Source organism: Drosophila takahashii, chromosome X (genome assembly GCF_030179915.1).
Source record: "Drosophila takahashii strain IR98-3 E-12201 chromosome X, DtakHiC1v2, whole genome shotgun sequence".
NCBI lineage: Eukaryota > Metazoa > Arthropoda > Insecta > Diptera > Drosophilidae > Drosophila > Drosophila takahashii.
Genome location: NC_091683.1, coordinates 3282763 through 3302876, shown reverse-complemented (window position 1 = coordinate 3302876; position 20114 = coordinate 3282763). Strand labels below are relative to the sequence as shown.

Genomic DNA, 20114 nt, shown 5'->3' with positions numbered 1-20114 from the left:
AAAACAACCTTATTTTAGGGAAATATAAAGATTTAATTGGCCTTTAGTTAATTGAAAATTAATGATGCTGGTGATACGACGGACTGGGGATCATGCAGCGCTCGAGGAAGGGGACGCAGGTGATCAGGTAGGCCAGTCGGTTCACCCATCCCGGGATCTTCCGGCCGCAGACGATGCGGGCCAGGCTGTTGGAGAAGTGGTTGCAGTTCTTGCTGGTCAGGTGGTAGCTATTCCCCTGGAACTGCGCCCCCAGCTGCTGGACGATGCGCTCCACCTCGGTGCTGCTGAGATGTGTGTAACCCAGCAGGATGCTCTCCCGGAACCGGAAGTGCTCGCCCAGCTCCGCCTGCCCGTTGCAGGGCCGGATCTCGAAGATGCCCGACATGGCGAACTCGTGGCCGCCGAATCCGTACTCGCGGCCATACAGCTGGACGCCCGAGTGGAAGAAGCCCACGCCCAGCGCCATGGTATAGTCGTTGGTGTCCACCAGATCGTACACGTTGAGCACCACCGGCTCCTTGGGCAGGATCTCATCGCAGCTCCTGCCGCCGGCGCCTCCTCCTCCTCCGCCTCCGCCTCCCAGGCAGGGTAAACTCCTCAGGCGGTTGAAGAACATGCCTTGATATCTCACTTGTCACCACGATCGCCAGCAGATTCGTACAAACTTTGAATTTATTTACATCAACCATAGGATACACAAACGGTTGACAGGAGAAACCGACTGGCAATCCCAGCTGGAAATGTTTATTTTTCTCCCACAAGCGGTATCGAGAAATTGCCACGTCATTCCCCAAATTTCAGCTTCAAATTTGCAGGTTCAAGACAAATTTCTTGGTTTTTGATACCAGGCGAACAGAATCAGCAGAAGGTCGCTGCTGATAATTCTGACTTGGCTCACATAACGGTTATTCTTTCAAGATGGCTGCCTGGAAGCCAGCTATTGACCAATCAGAGTCGAGCTTACTAGAAGACAACCGTTAGTTTAAAAGGAAATCGCAAATTAGGGATGGGCAACCACGCTGTTCTTGTGTTCGTGCCACGAATTTGGCACGACAGGCACGAGGTTGTATGGAGCGTGCCGAAAAAGGTCCATCTCTAAGTAAGAGCGTATTAAACGAACCGTACACCTGCTATCGTTTCAGTTCGCCTGGTATCTGAAATTCAGAAATTGCTTCGTCGCCCTACAAATAAGACCAAATTTCAGCTTAAAATTTGCAGTTTCAAGACACATTTCTTGGTTTTTGATACCAGGCGAACAGAATTAGCTGTAGGTCGCTGCTGATAATTCTAACTTGGCTCACATAACGGTTATTTTTGCTTGGAAGGCAGCCATTAACCAATAGGAGCATACTTGTATAATGACGTCACAGGGATTCACCATTGCCTGCAGCCACCTACTAAAAGCTATGTGCGCCTGGTACTTCAAAACTAGAAATTCGAAAGAATTGGCCGATCTGGCGGGCCAAATTGGCCACAACTCGGCCCCAAATTTACCGTAATCTTCGACTTTCTGATTTTTAACACCAGGCGAACAGAATCAGCAGAAAAGTAGTAGGTCGATGCTGATTTTTGTGACTTCTCTCACATAACGGATCTTTTTTTCAAGATGGCGGATGGAAGCCAGCTATTGACCAATAGGAGCATACTTCTATGGTGACGTCACAGGAACTCTCTATTGCCTGCAGCGACCTACTATTAATTCTGTTCGCCTGGTACTTCGAAACTAGAAATTCGAGAGAATTGGCCGATCTGGCGGACCCAAATGGCCACAACTCGTCCCCAAATTTACCGTAATCCTCGACTTGTGCGTTTCAAGACACATTTCTTGATTTTTGACACCAGGCGAACAGAATCAGCAGAAAAGTAGTAGGTCGCTGCTGATATTTCTGACTTTGCTCACATAACTGTGCTTTTTCAAGATGGCTGGCTGGACATTGACCAATAGGAGCATACTTAAAAATGACGTCACAGGAATTTCGCATTACCTGCAGCAACCTACTAAAAATTCTGTTCGCCTGGTACTTAGAATCTACAGATTCGAGAGAATTAGCCGATCTGGGGAACCAATTTGATCACAACTCGGCCCCAAATTTACCGCAATCTTCGACTTGTGCGTTTCAAGACAGATTTTCTGATTTTTAACACCAGGCGAACAGAATCAGCAGAAAAGTAGTAGGTCGCTGCTGATTTTTGTGACTTCTCTCACATAACGGTTCTTTTTTTAAGATGGCGGCTGGAAGCCAGCTATTGACCAATTGGAGCGAAGCTTACTAGAAGACAACCGTTAGTTGAAAGGAAAGCCCGAATTAGGGATGGGCAACCACGCTGTTCTTGTGTTCGGGCTACGAATTGGGCACGATAGTCACGAGTTTGTATGGAGCGTGCTGCAGAAAAGCCATCCCTAAGTGGGAGTGGAATAAACTGATCAGCTGATCGTCGGACACCTGCTACTCGCTTCTGTTCGCCTGGTATCTGAAATCCAAGAATCCAACCATTTCGCCAAGAAAAATGTTGCCTAATGCTTCATTATTTTGGCCTTAACAATGGGAATACTGATCCAAGTATGGAGTGTCGTACCTCGTTGAACTCGTAATTATATCACTAATCGATTGGCATTCAAATCTGGACATTTTAATTTTTGTCAATTTTTCGCCAAAAATGATGATGGTACCCCTTATCGAAAATGCGAAAATTGGTTCGAAAATTAATTTTCTCAAATCAGTTGGAAAGTGCACTGATATTAATAATAAGGTTGTTAGCTGCTCAGAACAGTGCGCCTTTTTGATTTGGGACCATTTTTGACCAAGTTACAGCAGAAAATCCATTAGAAAAAATCAAATTTTTACCAAAAATCAAGATTCTGATTTTCCACCCCAAAAAAAACCGTATTTTGGCCAGAACAATGGAAACAATGGTCCAAGTATGGAATGTCATACCTCGTTAAGCTCGTAATTAAATTCCCAATCGATTGCCATTTCATTTCATTTAAATTTTGTCACCTTATTTTGCTTTAAAAATAAATACATCATAAGGCATTTCTATAACTTTGTTTTTAATATTTTTATTATTTCCATTTTTGCTGTGTCTGGCATAATTTGTTAAACATGCGTCTTGTAGTTTTCGTTTGGCTTGTTTGTTTTTTCGTATTTAAATATATATAGGTGATGTATTTTATTGGTTTCATTTAGTATTATTATTAAATATAACTCGTTAATGCATTGCTTAGCTAAAAAAAATCATCTTATAATTAGTTCGACACACCTTGAATTAGTTAGAAAGTTTGTAGTGTAATTCGTTTGGGTTTGGCTTGGTTTCCTGTGCATTTCGGCTCTATGAATGGTCAGATGGAGGGGGTAGATGGGGCTTTTTGGGATTTTGGGAGGAGGGGAGGAGCTACAATGTACGTCGTATGTTTGAGTAAGCTATGTTTAATGTATAGTGAGCAGGCAATGAAAAGTCGGTAGAAGCAACCAAAGAGTTGCGTAGGAGTAGATCCGATCAGATCAGACTGGGGGGCTAAGCAACCTGACTTATGCTATCGCTAGTACATATTTTAGTATATTTATTTAAATTTATATATACGCATGATTTATGCCTTTACTTTTACTTTACTTTTTATAATGCCACGATAAAATCTCAATACACAATTTGCTTAGATACTATGACTAGTTGCCTATTACAATATCATCCGATCTTCCGCTTGTATTTGTTTAGCTCCGACACTCTGCCCCTCTTATTCGATTTGGATCGCGATGGTCCAATAAAAAAAAAAAGATTTGAAAAAAAAACACAGAATAATATATCAACAAGTCTTATGAGTAAGTCCCGCCCAGACAATGAACTTTCGCTCCCGAACTCAAAGCGATGCTACGATCTATCTGCACATCCGTGGGTTCCGGGTTCCGGGTTCTGGGTTCTGGAAACTAATGACTGGTATATATACTATGTACATATATACAACGATATATGCATAGGATATAGACAGAGATTTCAATTTGTGTGTGGATGTTATAGGATGTGTTACGCTCGACGCTTGACGCTTGACGCACTCGCCCTTAAAACACCGCACCTTAAATGCCAATTAAGGTGCGATCTTTTAAAAGAAGTCGTCAAAGGTTTTTGATTATGTCTGGTATTGCAGCATTGGGGCTGACAGGTTGGGATGATGCGACGAGTTCATCCGCAGGGCGGACAGACTCTTGTTGTACCACTCGTCCTCCGGGGACATTCCTGCAAAAAGAGAGAAGAAAGTAAATCGATTAATTTGAATTCTTCTAGACGCCCCGCATTTCCGTACTACGGAAGCTCCCGGCAATGGAATGACCACCTGGACCCACACATGACTTTCTCCTTTTCTTTTCTTGCCGGAAATTCATTTCACTATTCCTTATGGCATCCGGCAGGTCACCTCCAAAAAGTACCCACCCCCCTGCCTCCACCGAATTCTGGGAGTCTTGGGTTTGTTTACGCCTGATTATGACTGAGTAACCCAATCTGCCAAGGCGCCTCCAACGATAAACAACATTGGATTCAAGCAGTCGAGCCGTCGCTTGCAGCGGAAATTTACTTACGAACCTAAGGGATTCGATTTGGAACTTGGAAGCGGAAAATGAGGGGGGACAACCTGAGATTCTCTGGGGAGAAGGCCTCGTTTCGGCCACTCGGAGAATATCGGCGAAGCTCGGAGAAACTCGGGTGTTATAACAGCGATCGTTGAAAGTCCGAAGTTCCGAATCTAGACTTTCGATCCAGACAACCTGCCATTCCAAGTCGAACCGCGGTCAGAAGCGGATGATCAGTAGTGAAAGTGCCAGTGCAAGTGCTAGTGCAAGTAATCCCCGGGTCTCGGTAAGTCCACAGATCCCTACTCACCCATCGAATCCTGACGCACCCCAACGGATCCCATGTTCGTGCTGTGCGCCATGGAGAACGGTTGCGTCATGCCCGGATAGGAGGAGGCGCCCATTTGGAACAGGTCCTGTAAAATAGATTTATAGGAATATTATAGAAACATTATATCAGCAGTATGGGAAGATTAAAACTCACCTGGGGATAGCGGTTCATGGTGTTGTGGTGCGGATACGGTTGGTAGCCCCGCGAGACGCTGTAGCCCTGGATGTTCCTCATCATCCCGTTGCAGGATGGGATCACAGACGGTGCCAGCGCCTTCTGCAGCTGCTTTTCCTGCTTGCGATACTTGGCGCGTCGGTTCTGAAACCAGACCTGCAAAATAAATGTGCTTGAGTCCTGGGTATCCTTTAAGTTTTCCCCCCATTTCTGTTTGCTTAATGATGGAATACGAAGACGGCAGTGCAGATAGAGAGAGCTAAATGAAAAACCCCTCCTCCGATGCCATTTCCCCCCCATTTCCAGCATCCTTGCCTCTGGCTAAGGACGATGCCAACGTCTTATGAGTGAAAAAATCTACTAAATTGAAATTGAAAATAAGTTGACGACGCTGTTTGCTGCGAGGGTCTCTCGGTTCTTGGTTCTCGGTCTCGGTCCTCTATCCTGAGACTCTAAGTGAGTGGGAGCATGGGTATGGGTATGGGTTGCCCTCTCTGTTTAGATATTATTAAAGACGGTCCTCCTCCTTGATGATGCCCCTTCCCTCCTGCCGCCTGCGTCCCTTTTTTCCATGATGGCGAAAAGAAATTGCCAAGATGAAAGCAGGGCCCTTGCACTAGACAACAAGATGGGGATGGAATGGGAGGGTGAGGGCGAGGGTGTGTAGAAATTTCCGACATTTTGGAAGCTGCTCAGCTTGCTTTGAGTTACTTAGTGGGGAGGTAGGTAAGATGTCCTGAAGGGTGGCAAAAGGCAATGGCAAAGGAAAAGCTGTAATGGCGGCACCCAGACTTCAGTCTTGAGTCTTTCGATTTTTTCTCCTTTCATTTTCTTATTTATTTTATCATTATTATTATCTTTGTCCATGACTATGTACACGTACATATCTGTGTTGGGTTGTTGGGAGTGTTGGGTGTTTGCTGGGGTCTTTAAACGAAATGGGGGTTGTTTTCAGCGCCCACTTTATGGCTCGTTCGGTTCGGTTTCGTTTCGTTTCGTTTGGTTGGCTGACTGGCGTTGCCAGCATAAAAATGCTGCCCTGCAAAATAATGCTCTTAACCATCAGCCATGTATGATATAGGGTATAGGGTATAGTATAGGGTATGGTATAGGATGGCATAGGATGGTATTCCATACTAAAGCCCCACTTTGAGGGTGGAAAATGCGTTGTCTGAATGATTCGATGGAGCTCTGTCTATCTGTCGTTCAATTTCAGAGTGTGTGTGTGTGGGTGGGTGGATAGATGGGTGGGGAAACTCAATTAAGGATACATTTGATGGCACACTCTCAAACAAACGTACGTATATGTAGGTTCGTTCGCACATACATACAAACGGGGACCAAAGCAAAAGCCAAAGCCAAAGCCAAACAAGAACAAACAAAATCGAAGGGAAATTCGATTTTAGCCAACATTTTCGCCAGCCTTCGGTTGTCCCAATCTCAATCCGCCTTTAAGTTGCAAAATATTTGTAGGTACATATAGAATGAAATCCGCCTAAAACTTTAATTATGGAATACAAATAGCCATGGTCAAAAGCACACACACACATCACACACATACATTAGCCACTCGGCCACGGCGGAAATATGAAAATTAAACGTATTCAAATTGAATTTACTTTCAGCATTTAATCAAATTTAGCCGCTGCCAACGTTTGTTTTTTGTTCGTTTTTTTCTGGTTTTTTTACTTGACAACGCTTAGAGTTTTTATCTCGATTTTTCCCCGCCTTTGTTCCATTTCTCGGATAAGTTAGATTAACTTTTTAGCAGAAGGATGGGTTGCTGCAGGTTGCAGACTGCAGATTGGAGATTCCATGACCTACAAATGCGAAAGGTGACTAATTGCCAACTTGATTTACACTCACATCTCTAAAGGAGAGCCTGTAATTTGACATTTACGATGGCCACTCCCCATGTTTACTGCAAATCGGCGAGAAATATCAAAAGTTCTCATAACAAGTGGCTTTTTTCCCTTTAAAAACCCCTCAAAATCAATCCAACTGGCGCCTAATTACCGCAAATAAATAAACACTGATGAAATCAATATTCTCACGACTGTTTGCTTACGCCTACCGAATTTCTCGTTTACTCTGGCTACTCGTCTTTCTTTGCTTATGAAGATTATCCCCTGATGTCTATACGATGTTTATTGAACCATTAAGTCATTATCAAGAGTTTATATCATATCACATCATATCATTTTTTGCCATACTAGAACTTATATAGGAGGTTTGAAACTGCAATGAGTTATTAAAGCAGTAAACTGCTTGCTCAAAACTGTTGAATTATTTGCTAAATTAATTTAAAGATATTCTTTAATGATAATTCATTTTAATTATAATTTAAGCAAATCTTTGATAGGATCTCTTTGAATTACAGCTTTTGCCAATAAAAAAAATCTTACATTGCGATAAAAGATATTCATTTAAAACTTCTGTTGATAACGACAACAAAAATACAGCATACTTTTCAGGGTGGCCAATGGCTTATTTAAGTTTTTTGATTTTCATTATTTAATGGTTTTCCTAGATCCTTGTAATTATAATCTATAAATTGTTATTATTTATGGACAAATGTTTTTGGGTGTAATACGTTTTTTTTTGTCTATAAACCTTAGTCTCGCTCATTAAATACCATAAACATATAGTTACTGAATAGGTCATTCGCACTTGACAAGTGAATGCTAATGCAGTCGAAAATTTGCACATGAGACATGAAATTCCTGGCTGATGGATTTTCCAAACAGATGTGCCCAGGAACGCCCCCTTTCCACGCGCCCCACGCCCACCTCATCATCCTCATCACCATCATCATCTCAATTTTCCCGTTTTCAGTAAAATGTATACACGACAAATTTGTCAACACCAACACGACGATGTTTTCGTTGCAGGGCGCTGAGTGCCAGAGTCAAGTTGCGAGCAATCGTCGGATTACCAGGGGGTATATCCCTATAGAGCTGCAAAACTGGAACGGCGGAGGGGGTAGAGAATCATCGAGGCAGAGAAGGGGGTTGCATGGTAAATATTTGAACATTTGCTGAAAAATATGGTTTATGCGGCGATAATGGGCCGACAAGGTTCTCTTTGGTTTGCAGTGTCTAATTTGACCGAGAACAGTTGTTTCAAAAAATAAAAAAAAGGGCAGGGGCGGCAAATTGATGTGCTGATTATAGCTTTCTAATAATTGTAATAATCTCGCATGATTTCGATCAGTATAAAAAATATATATGCGCCACATGTCTCACTCTTATCAAGTTGGAAAAGCTTTTAGATGGGAGTATTACATAGCCTTCTTGAATATGATATAACATTGGTTTTTTTATATATTCTTGATTTAGTATCTATAATACCTATTGACACGAAAACCAATTTAAAATCGGACCATTAATTAACAAGATATGAGCAAGTAATGGCATGGACCTCAGGTGGCATGTCTGCAAGCAGTGCAAGCAGTGTACTCCCTTTAGCTGAGTACGTGGTATCTGATAGTCGAGGTGCAATCAACAAATATTAATCAATTAGTATGCCTTTATAACCTAAAATATGATTAACTCTATTTTATTTACAATAATTTAAGTTAAAATCATATCATCTACTTTTTTTCTCATTAAGGGTTATTTAGCCTAGAAAAATAGAAATCCCCTGTAATTCGACACCGCAAATTCGGGAGTTCTTGGTTTTGGACGAACATGTGACATTGCTGATTGGGCTGTCAACCCTCCCCGTTTTGGTTCTCTCACCCTTACCCTTACTCCCCTGCAATTCCCATTCACCACCCGCCGAAAACTCACTTGTCTAGCAGTCATGATAAAACTATAAATTAATTATTACCGCGGCGCACTTGAAAGCGCAGCAGAGGAAAAACCATCGAACCATCGCAAACGGACCAGGGGGCTTTTGAGGGATTTCTGCGATTTCAGGGGTTCCGTTCCAGCGCTTTAGATAGAAAGACTTGAGAGCAACACCACTGCGAGCCAGTCAGTCGGAATAATCGGCCGCTAATCGGTGACCAAGATCACAACCAACATCGGCGGTCCATCAGCAGGATATATCATCCCAATAGTCGGGAATCTGTTCGGATTATTGTGACTCTGGCACGAAGGAACAACTGTTGAAATTGAAATTCAAGTAATTGGCTACGCTCCTTTCGAGTTTGGTTTGGGTTTTCGGATTTGGTTTCTGTTCATAGGTCTGGGTCATTGTGGAGCTGCCGGACTCCCTGCTTATAGCTTATATCGTATAGCTGACAATTTGATGGCATTCATTACTCACTTGAATCCGCGCCTCGTTCAGCTTTGTTGTTCGCGCCAGCTCTTCGCGGCAGTAAATATCCGGATAATGCGATTTGGCGAACGCTGCCTCCAGTTCCGCTAATTGTTCCTGAAATTAAGCGGATTTTAATTAGGCAAATTCGGTGTGTGGTGCTTTATTTCCCCGCTCTGCTCGGGGCTCCCCTGTTTCCCCCCATTTAATATCCAAGCTTTTGGCTGGATAACCAGAAACCTCCTGATTTCGTTTACAAAAGTAAGCTAAACTATTTTGAAATCTATCATAAATGGTATTAAAGTTGGATAAATTCATAGGGAATCTGGCTAGTAGAAAACGAATGATATATATTTTTCACATATAAAAAATATTCTTAAAAATGTAATAATACTTCCCATGGCTAAAATAAATAATTTTTTATGATTGATATTTTTTTTAGATTTTTCAGTCAAGCCGTTTTGACTTCAGCAGCTACTTCCCGTTTTTTTGGGGTACTTTTTCATTAGCTTAGATTTCTTCGTTCTCAACTTTGAAGCAATTGTGCATCTATTTATGAGAAATATGATCCTAGATTATTATCCTCACCACTTGCATGTACCTAGCTTTATTTTTAGTATCCCAGTACTCATCGTCTGGTCTTGATTGAACACCTTTCTTTATAGGGAATCTGCCTAACAAGATATATATTTATTTAAATATTAAACCAAATTTTTTAAAAAAATAAATAATGTATCAAATGACTAAAATAAGTGATATTATATGTTTGGATATTTTTTTATATTTTTATTTAAAGCCGTTTTGGCTGCAGCTGCTACCGCCCGTTTTTTTGGGCAACTTTTATATTAGTTTAGATTTCCTAAATTTCTCAAATTTCATCTACTTTTGTCTATTATCCTTGATCCTTGATAATCATTCTAAACATTTAGTTTTATTTTTAGTATCCCAGCATCCATCCATCGTCTGGTCTTGATTAAACACCTTCCTTTGCCTTTGCCCCTGCCTTTCGCCCCCAAAAGTACTTGGCTGCCCCTTTGTTGTTGTCTCCTTGGTGCTCTTGTGGCATCAAAGTTTTTAATTACGAGTAACCTTCACGAAATCCAATTAAGATTTCGCCATAGCGAGCAGGGGGAGGGGGTTGGGTTGTTTTAGGAGGTATATGGGTTGCCCTAGGATCCCCAGGATCCCTAGAAAACTGACCTGTGTGAATGTGGTGCGGTGTCTCCGGCGGGCGGGCGTGGGGCAGGACGCTGTGGTTGGGGTGTGGCCGGCGTGCTGGCTGAGCGATGATAATCCACTTCCGGGCGATGTGATGCCGGCGGAAACCGTCGACAGCCCGCCGCTGTTGGGTTCCGGCTTCAGCTTCTTGAAAGCGCCTTCCGCTGCAAAGACACCAGTGGACCGGAAAGCAGAGAGAGGAAAATAGAAAACATAAAGCACATAGAGCACTCACACGTGTTTGTAGGGACAATTAAAGATAATAATAATTATAATTCGCCTGTTTAATATGCGTGGGGCAGTGGCCAAGTTGCCGCAAAATGCTGCATAATTGCCAGGACACCGGGACATTCGAGGACATTCCAGGACAACACCGCAGCTGCGGCCACAAGACGTTCGCCATTGTCGTGAAAAAGGTGAAAAGGTGAAAAGTTTCGACTTGGACAGACGATGGCGATGGCGCGGCGGTCGCATGAATATGCAATATGGGATAATTTATGCAAATTTCTGGCACATTAATCGAGGTAGCCTGGCTGGCTGGCTTTTGGCTGGCAGACAGGACCTCACCTCGCAGGACTCTCTTGTCACTTGTCACTTGTACGCCATAAATGAACGCGTGCCCATGCAAAAAGGCGGCTAAAGGTGGCTAAATATGGGGCCAAAGGTCAAAGTAGGGCACTCTCTCTCAGCTAAACTCCGCCACTTTCCCCATTTTCCGTTTCTGTTTCTGGATTTGAATTTGAATTTTTGGCTTTTTGGCGGCTAATTGACGCGCTTAGCTCGTTAACAAAATGCAAACTATGTAGAAAATGTGTTGCGGATACCCCGACGTCCTAATTGAATCACAAAAACACAAATAAATTGAAGCGAGTACCGGTATTTATGTTAAGTAAGGACCTCTCGTCCTTCGAGTCCTGCGAAACCTTCTAATGCAATTGACCTTGCTGTGATCGTGGGTGTGGCTCTGTTGGCTGTCGCAAGAGGAATGTTGGATGTTCAATGCCTGTTGCATAAGCAAATGGGGTCAAACAGTGCCTTAAATTTAAATACAAAGTGTTTCGTTTGCCTAGTGGTTGAGATATTCTCATTAATATTTTTGAAATCGAAACTTTTTAATACATTAAACGTTTTTAATTGAAAAAGGTCAAGAGAGATTTGAGAGCTTTTGATTTTAGACAATTATATAATGCCTAAATCAACTATTTTTGAATGCAAGCTGATCAAGTTAGTTAGATCAATATGTAACTCTAAATAAAACTCTTTTATATCATACAAATACACTGATAGTTATCCTTTGGTAGTCTGTTTTAAGGACATCTGATTTATACATTTACCATAGTACTTTTTTATTCAGCATGCTACAAATCACATTTTCAAATCTTTAAACTTGTCATCATGAACACAAAATATTCACAGAAATTATTTTCAACCAGAGACATTTTTGTTTAATTGTGATTATAAAGAGATTTTAGTGTATAACAAATATTAGTTTTCCAAGAGCAAATGATTCAGTATATAAGATGTATTATCTGAAGAAAAAAGCAACTTATAAGAAATGTAATAGCTCTATAAGCAACTGCGTTGGCATAATACTTTGAACAATTAGTTAGTTTATAACTAGAATTGTATTCCAATCACTCCTAGTTATAAATCTGTGGATGAACTACCTGCCATATGATAGGCCGGTCAGAAAAGTGGTCTTATTTAAAGATCATTGGCATTTTTAAGGAACTTCCCTTTAAAGGATATTAAAAAGTCACTCAAAATAATTAGACAGAATAATTAATGTAAAATATATAGTTTTCTGTTAAAACAAAAGTAACTAACTTAATTAATGGGCAAATAAAATAAACCTAGCGTTTTAAATACTATATTATTGAAATTTTATGGTACATCCGTCCGATCAGATTATTCCTATGGCAGATATAACATATATTACATCAATCTGATTAAAAGTAATGAAATGAATCTGTCTAACACTATGTATTGATAACTTTAGTTGGTACTGTGCACTTCAAAAATTAAATAACATCGGGGGTTCCCGGATTGAAATAGAACGTTCCATTTATCTCAATCTTAGCATTTTTTTACTTTTTAAGTTGATGAGAAAGAAAAATCATTTTCCTCGTATAAATGCAACCTAACACATTGTAATTCCCGACACTGCCATTGGAAATTGTCTATACTCGTCTTAAATTATATTAAAATAAATTAATAATCATAAATTAATTAAGGAATAACAGCTCTTATCCACGCTTGCTAATTCTTAACTATTTAACTAATTAAAGTTCCTACTTTATTGGTTTCCAATTAGTTATTAGGAATAACACACAAAACACAATTTTAACCATTTTTCAACATTTTTAATGTAAATTTATGAACATTGTTAAAATTTATTTTAATACTTTGATAATATTAAAAATTTGCCAGAATCTTAGACAAATGATAAGAAATATGGAACTCTTTTTAAAATTTTTAAACTGGGAATACAATCCAAATACGATACTTAAATACCATTGCAATTCCAAGGCAAATTAGTTCTAACATTGACAACTCTCAAACGCCATGTTAAAATTAAAGTAGGATTCAAACCTTGAAAATGCAAGGGAATTCAGAGCTTAAAGCATTCTTTAAATTAAAAATGCGGACAAGAAAACGGCCCTAAAAATGTCGGTTTTTTTATATCTTTATATCTTCTTTCTAAAAAAATATTCATCTGAGAACCTATGAAGTATTGTATTTATGACCTTTTTCTGCTCTTTAAACTAATCAATCATTCAAGATTTGTTCAAGGTCAGAAGTAGTATAACTAATTGGCTGAAATTGTAGCTGCATACTTTGTCAATATCCAAATTGCTTTCATTTTTCAAACGAGTTGGGGGGATCTATCCCTCCACTAAAACTTATCTAGTTTTATTTGGTACTAATCCTGCCAATTGGGACTGTAACATTGAGCAATTGAGAAAAGTTTTACATGTTTTAAAAAGGCTACTTCACCGGGGTAACCTTTTTGAAATTGAGCTTATTAAACGAATGATAAGTAACATCTTGAGGTCATTTAGCTATCATATCAGTCCTTATTGGTATCCTTTAGTATATTGGAGCTGCTATAAGCAATGGATCAACCTAAACAAATGCCCCCACTATGTGTCTACTATTTTGCTATTAAAAAAGGACACAAAGGAGCCAGCTTGGTTTCAAGGTTAATCGTTTTAGTTTAGTCCTTAAGCCATCAACACCCCGAGATTTTCGCTATGCATTCTACCCAATTCGACTGATAACCCATTGGCTTTATTGAGTGTTTATAGTAAGTGTGCTGTGGATTAGAGGTTGTCCAGCTGTCCAGCTGTGTAATCCCCACAGGAAAGGGGGACCCAGTAACCAGGAACCAGGAACCAGGATAATCCACGGACAAAGGGAGTCGGTAATAGGAAGCTGCAAAGGAGCATCAACAAACAGGCGGCTGACAAAGGCCAAAGGACAAAGGACAATGGCGAAGAAAAGGGGTGCCAGAGTGCGGGTGCCAAAGGATAATTTCGAGATAATAGCTAATGGATAGATTAGAGCAGTGGTGGGCAGTAAAATCAGCAATCTGCTTGTCTGAGTGATTTGCCCAGCGATCGCTGTTCTGTGAACAGCGTGTGTGAGCTGCGCCTGTGGCAGCGCAGCGGCAGGGGCATTCTACTAGACTAGGATTAGAGATCGGAGACCAACTCACCCGAGATCGTGTGATCCGAGAGGCGCGAGGGCGGCGTGTGGGCCGGCGTGTGGTGGTGCGAGGACGAGTCCATGCCCGGCGTGGGCAGACCCGAGTAGAGGGCGCTGAAGTCCTCGGGCGTGCTGCTGCACTTGCGCTGGTGGTTCAGCGACGAGGAGGAGGACTTCTCCAGCGTGGTGATCGGCGACCTTGTGTCCTGCAGGCTGAGCAGCCGATTCTCATGCGCCGATCCCCCGCCAATGCCCATTAGCCGCTGATCCTGAAAGGACATGAACTTGGTGTCCTGCCCCACGCCGCCAACGCCAACGCCGCCGCCGTGTTGCTGCATCTGGCTGGCATGATCCTCCAGCAGGCCCTGCTGCAGCCCCAGCAGACCGCCCACCAGATTCGGACGCAGCTCGTCCATGCTCAGCCCCTTGCCCGCCTGTCCGCCGCCGGCCGCTGAGAAGTTCAGCTGGCGGCTGAAGATCGCCGGAAAGATGTTGAACTGCTGCGAATCGGCCGAGGACTGAGGACTGAGGCCCAGGCTGTGTCCGGGCGCCACGTGCGGCAGCGAGGACACGGAGACGGCGGAGGAGGAGGAGGCGGCTGCCGAGGAGGCGGCCGAGGCGGCGGCGGCTGCTGCTGCTGCGGCTGCCACTTGTGCCGCTGCTGCTGCTGCGGCGGAGGAGACCGAGGATCCCGGAGTTCCGCCCGCTGAGCTCGGTCCGTTGCCGATGAGCAGCGTGGGTGTGGCTCCGCCTCCGTTGTTGTTGATCAGCTGCTGTTGCGCTTGCTGTTGCTGTTGCGGCAACTGTTGCGGCAGCTGTTGCGGCAACTGTTGCGCCTGCTGCTGTTGCTGTTGCGCCTGCTGCTGCTGCTGCTGTTGCGGCAGTAGACCGTGATGACCGTGGGCTATCGCTAAAGCGTGGGCGTGACTGTTGTGGGCGTGGCTGCTATGGGCGTGGCTGGCGTGGGCGTGCGGATGGGCTAGAACTGAGTTGTTGCTGCCGTTGTTGCTGCCGTTGTTGCTATTCGTTTGCTGTTGCTGCTGCTGCTGTTGCGCCTGCTGCTGTTGCTGTTGCAGCTGCTGTTGCGCCGCCGCTGTTGCGAGGCTGTTGTTGCTGCTGTTGTTGTTGTTGCTGCTGTTGTTGCCGCCGACGACGACGGGTCCTCCGGCGGAGGCAGACGTTCCACCGGAACCAGGGCCGCCGGCACAACTCTGATGTTTGAAATCCAACTTGTGGCCGGCGTAGAAACGCTGCGTATCGATATACGTCTTGAAGAAATCGATTGAATAATCCAACTGGAAGCTGTCTCGCGGCGAACGCGCTCCCGTTTTGATTGATCGAATTTTGGTGGGGGGCTATATATCCCTGCGGGGATATATATACGATATGATATATATATATAGTTAGCTGTTCGATGTTTCGATATTTCACTTGGTTTGGCTTGCTTTTCACCGACGGCAAATCACTTTGGCACGACACATTCAAAAAAAAAACAGACGAGAACAGTCTTATCCAAAATATCCAATATCCTAGATCCGCTGGGGATTCAGATTCAGAGGATCGGTAGCGCGCACCATTAGATCGTATATTATATTGTTATTATTATTATTACTATATCGTATTGTATCGTATAACCGCTTCGTGTGTACCGCTTCGCCAGGAGCCGCTGGAGCAACTATGGCTGTTTGTTTTTTGACAGCTCGTCCTGCTCCCCAGGAAGGAGCAAGAGGAAGAGCAGGAGCAAGTGTGTGTGTGTGTGTTTCGATGAGTGCGCGAGTTCAAGATGATAACACAAATTTTTTTTTATTTTTCTCCTCCTGTTTCTTGTTGTTGTTTTTATTCCGCTCAAAAGTTCCTTTGTTATGGTTCGTTGTTCTTATTGTTGTTGTTGTTGCTTGATGGCTAACACGCTGGCGATACGGCGATACGTATTCTCGGCCGATCAAACTTAAAATGATATACAATTTCAGGCAACATACAAAATTATAACGAAATTAAGGATCATGTGCTCGACAACAGAGACGCCGCCGTCGCTGCTCGCTTTCTCGTCCTTCTGCTTTTGATTTTCCTATCCCTGTTTCGTCCTGGTGGTGTGTTCATATGTGTGTGTGTGAGTGTCCTGCTGCTGCTGCTGCTGCTGCGGGGACATTTGCGGGCTGCGCGCGAACGATTGGTGGTTTTCCCTCCGCACACTGCAGCTGTGTGTGTGTGCCGATGTCTGTGTGGCTGCCGAGACCACGAATCGTTAGTCGTACTAATAATTTTCAAAAAATAATGAAGAGCGAGCGAGACAGGCAGACAGAGTGGCGCACCACTCGCCGTCTCGCTTTAACTTGCTTGGTTAATTCAGTTAGTCGTTCGCCATTGCTTTGGTATCTGTGTATTTGTATCTCTGTATCTGTTCCGGTCTAACTGTAGTAGTCCGAAACGGCATTCCGAATCCGAATCGGAGTCCGAATTCGCATTCGAACTCGAAACTAGTGCCCTTTGGGCCACATGAAAGCCAGGATGCGGAGCAGGAAAAGCTCATTGATCCTTCCGGCGGCGCAGGAACAGCACTTGGAGTTCAACCATCCAAATTTACATCGAAATCCGAATGAGATCGAGTTGAGACCTTGGCGAGAGGACCCAGTATCACAACCAGAACCACGCCAGGCGAGTCCTGGAGAGACCAGCTTAATCCTGGCCACTCGACTCGAATGCCGAGTTGCGCCATGCTGCCTGGCAGGCTGGTGGGGAGTGAGAGAGACGGCACTCTGGACACGGCGAAAGAGATGGCAGTAGGTGCATGCCAGGCGACGTCGGCAGAAAGCTGCGATGTCCTGCCAGCACTGAAACACTAGTTGTCTCGCTCTAACCCTTGGCCACGTGTGAACACAGGGCTTTGGCCAATCGTAGGCCAGCAAAATGGAGTCAACTTTTGTTGTTATTTTTGCCGCTGCTGCGCAATGAATTAATCCTTGTTAAATGTGTCGATGACACAGGACGACGCAGGACGAGCGCTGTTGCCGCTTTTCTTGCCACTTTCTTTCGGCACTTTTGAGCGCAGAAAAGCGATGGAAAGCGGGAAAAGCCAGGCAAAGCCAGCTGTCTATCCGCTTCGTCCTTCGTATCCCTGCGAATCCTTAAAACAATACATTCAGCTGAAAGTCCCCAAATGCCTGTCTGCTGCTTCTTTGCTCTCCTTTCCTTTCCTTTCGTTTCGTTTCATTTCGTTTGGCAAGTTCCAGCTCCTCGTTGAACATTTTTCCAGCGGGGGCGTCCTCCGAAGGATGAGGAACTCTCATCGCCGCTTTAAGGCGGTCCGCAAATGGGGCCCAAATGGGCCACTCATCGGATCTGTTGTTCCTTCCTCCCTTTATATTTCTGTGTTTTCTGTTTTTTTTCGGCCTGGGTCGAAATGATTAAAACTTTTTCTTGGGCAAGAATGAAAAAAGTGCTTAACTGGGTACAATACACAAACACACACAAAATGATTTGTATTTTAAAGAGCGAGTGCCAAAACGAAAATATCAGCTGAAGAAAGAGAAAAACTGAATTACTGCAATAATAGAAAATAGAAATTGCGGCAGCCAGATAAACATTTAGATAAATATAAATTCTGAGGGAATTACCGACATTTTGGCTTGGTTTCAAAATTAAATGATAAAGATATTCACCTTTTGTACAGCTACCAAGAATTAGAACTTTAAATCTTAAATAGATATTAATTAAAGGGCTTAAATAGTTACTCTTCCAATTTAAAAAAGATGAGGGCAATGCCGCAAATTCACTGCATGATTATCCACCTTACTTTTGCGAAAAATTACCAAAAAGAAAATCATTTTCTATTTAAAAGAAAATCTTTCGGAAATACAATCGTAGGCGCTCAACTAAAATACCAATTAACATTAAAAATAAAAATTAGGGAACACACCTGGTGATGATCTCGATGCACTTCATCTTGGAGTCCAGTTCCATCCAGATGACATCCCAATATTTGAATCTCCATCTCCCGAAGTCACTTTACAGCCACCAACACCCACACCGACTTCCGGTCAACTGATTTATCGGAGACCATAGCACCTAGGTCGTGAATTTTTAGCTACAACTAGTTGGGAATTATAAGTACCCACCGAGAGTATCTTTTTAAATTAACATTTTCGATGACGTGGCCCATTCAAAATCTAATTAATTTTACAACTGACAGTCGTAATTTGGACAAATCAAGGCCTACAGCTAAAGGACCGACTGTTTTAAGCAGCTATCAACCCAAACCATCTATTCCCATCACTTTTTGGGAAATTAATTTTTTGATAATTTTTCGCAATTTTTTGCGAAAAATTACAAAAATTGAAAATTTCTAGGTTTAAATGCCAATCGTTAAGGAATTAAATCACGAGTTCGACAAGCTACGACATTTTATATTTGGACCTTTATTTCCAACGTTTCGGCCAAAAAACTAAAATTTTAGGGTGGAAAATATGTATTAGAATTTTACATAAAAATAATCCGTTTTTTTTTGAGGTTTTTCAGTCGTAACTTGACCAAATCAAGGCGCACAGCTAAAAGACCGACTGTTTTGAGCAGCTAATAACCTAAACTAACAATCCCCATCACTTTCTGGGAAATTTATTTTTTGATCAATTTTTGCATTTTTTAAAAGGGGTTACATCACAATTTTTTGCAAAAAATTGACAAACATTAAAATGTTCAAGTTTGAATGCCAATCGATTGAGAATTTAATTACGAGCTCAACGAGATATGACACTCCATATTGGGATCATTACTTCCATCGTGACGGCCAAAATACTGATTTTTTAGGCCAAAAAATCGGGATTTAAAGTTTATACAAAAATATAATCTTTTTTTTCACAATCAGCTCAATATCAAAAATATTGTGCTTACACTGTTTTTAAGAACGAATGTTCTTAATTCAACAATAATCTACTTTGATTTTCTTTCTTTGCATTTGTATTTTAGCACATTTTTGTTTACTTTAGTTTTTATTTAAGAAATATTGTAAACTTTAAACATATTTCCATGAATATAATTCGATGGTTTTTTCTTGTTCCAAATAAGGTATGATGGCAGATATGGTAAGTAAAACTGCAGTGCGGATAGCACACAGCTTTAAAGGTTGCATTTAAGTGCAGCATGTGAGGTCAAAGGGCGCCCGCCGACCCGGCACACATACAACTAAGTGTTCTCCGTGGGCGAATGTACGTGGGCCAGTACTTTCCCAAAGTCAAACAGGCACACACACAGCGATGAGGAGACTTTGGGGTGGGAGAAACGAGGAGGCTGTGAAGCAGGCTATTAAGCATCCATTTAGGATACTAATTTGTGTATCATTACAAATTGTATCTGTGCTCACACACACACACACGCACAGCCACAGCCACTGCACATCCAGCACCCAACCACCACCCATTATCACCCATATAGAGCCCCATATAGACCCCATATAATGCCCCCCTATAAACCCCCTCAATGGCCACAGGCAAGCTTGCCTTTGCTCTGCTCTCGCATGTTACTCATACGCAGCGTTGGCCACAAAGAACATATCACTGAACACAGGGATTGCAATGGCAAACTGGCAAACAGGCAAACTGGCAGAGGGGGCGGAGTTTCAGTGGGTAGATGGTTGGTAGATGATCATCATAACATCAATTAAGGCTCCTATCCATCTATTCCATTTCATTTCCAACCAACAAAGCAAAAACCAGCAAAAAGCCAAGGAAAAACCTAAAACCGAAACCCAAAAAGGAAAAGCAAGCGAATGGACAGGAGACAGCGTTTTTTGCCTTATTTATTGATGTTGTGTAGTTGTAGTTGTCCAGCCTGTGAGGACATCTTTCAATTTTTCCCGAAACGAC

At 42.6% G+C, this 20114-nt stretch overlaps 2 protein-coding genes across 2 annotated transcripts; both read right to left on the bottom strand.

The window, feature by feature from the left end:
* Window positions 1–9: 9 nt before the first annotated feature.
* LOC108056046 (deubiquitinase DESI2) lies at window positions 10–737 on the bottom strand. Its single transcript, XM_017139658.3, has one exon. It carries the CDS (start codon window positions 614–616, stop codon window positions 59–61), a length of 558 nt encoding a protein of 185 aa, XP_016995147.2. The 5' UTR covers window positions 617–737; the 3' UTR covers window positions 10–58.
* A 2253-nt stretch (window positions 738–2990) lies between these two features.
* On the bottom strand, window positions 2991–16972 carry LOC108056013 (homeobox protein ARX). Its single transcript, XM_070218509.1, has 7 exons — window positions 16841–16972; window positions 14267–15611; window positions 10531–10712; window positions 9340–9447; window positions 5047–5223; window positions 4873–4978; window positions 2991–4230 (listed from the first exon to the last, which is right to left on the bottom strand). Exons 1-7 carry the CDS (start codon window positions 16970–16972, stop codon window positions 4124–4126), a joined length of 2157 nt encoding a protein of 718 aa, XP_070074610.1. The 3' UTR covers window positions 2991–4123.
* Window positions 16973–20114: the final 3142 nt, after the last annotated feature.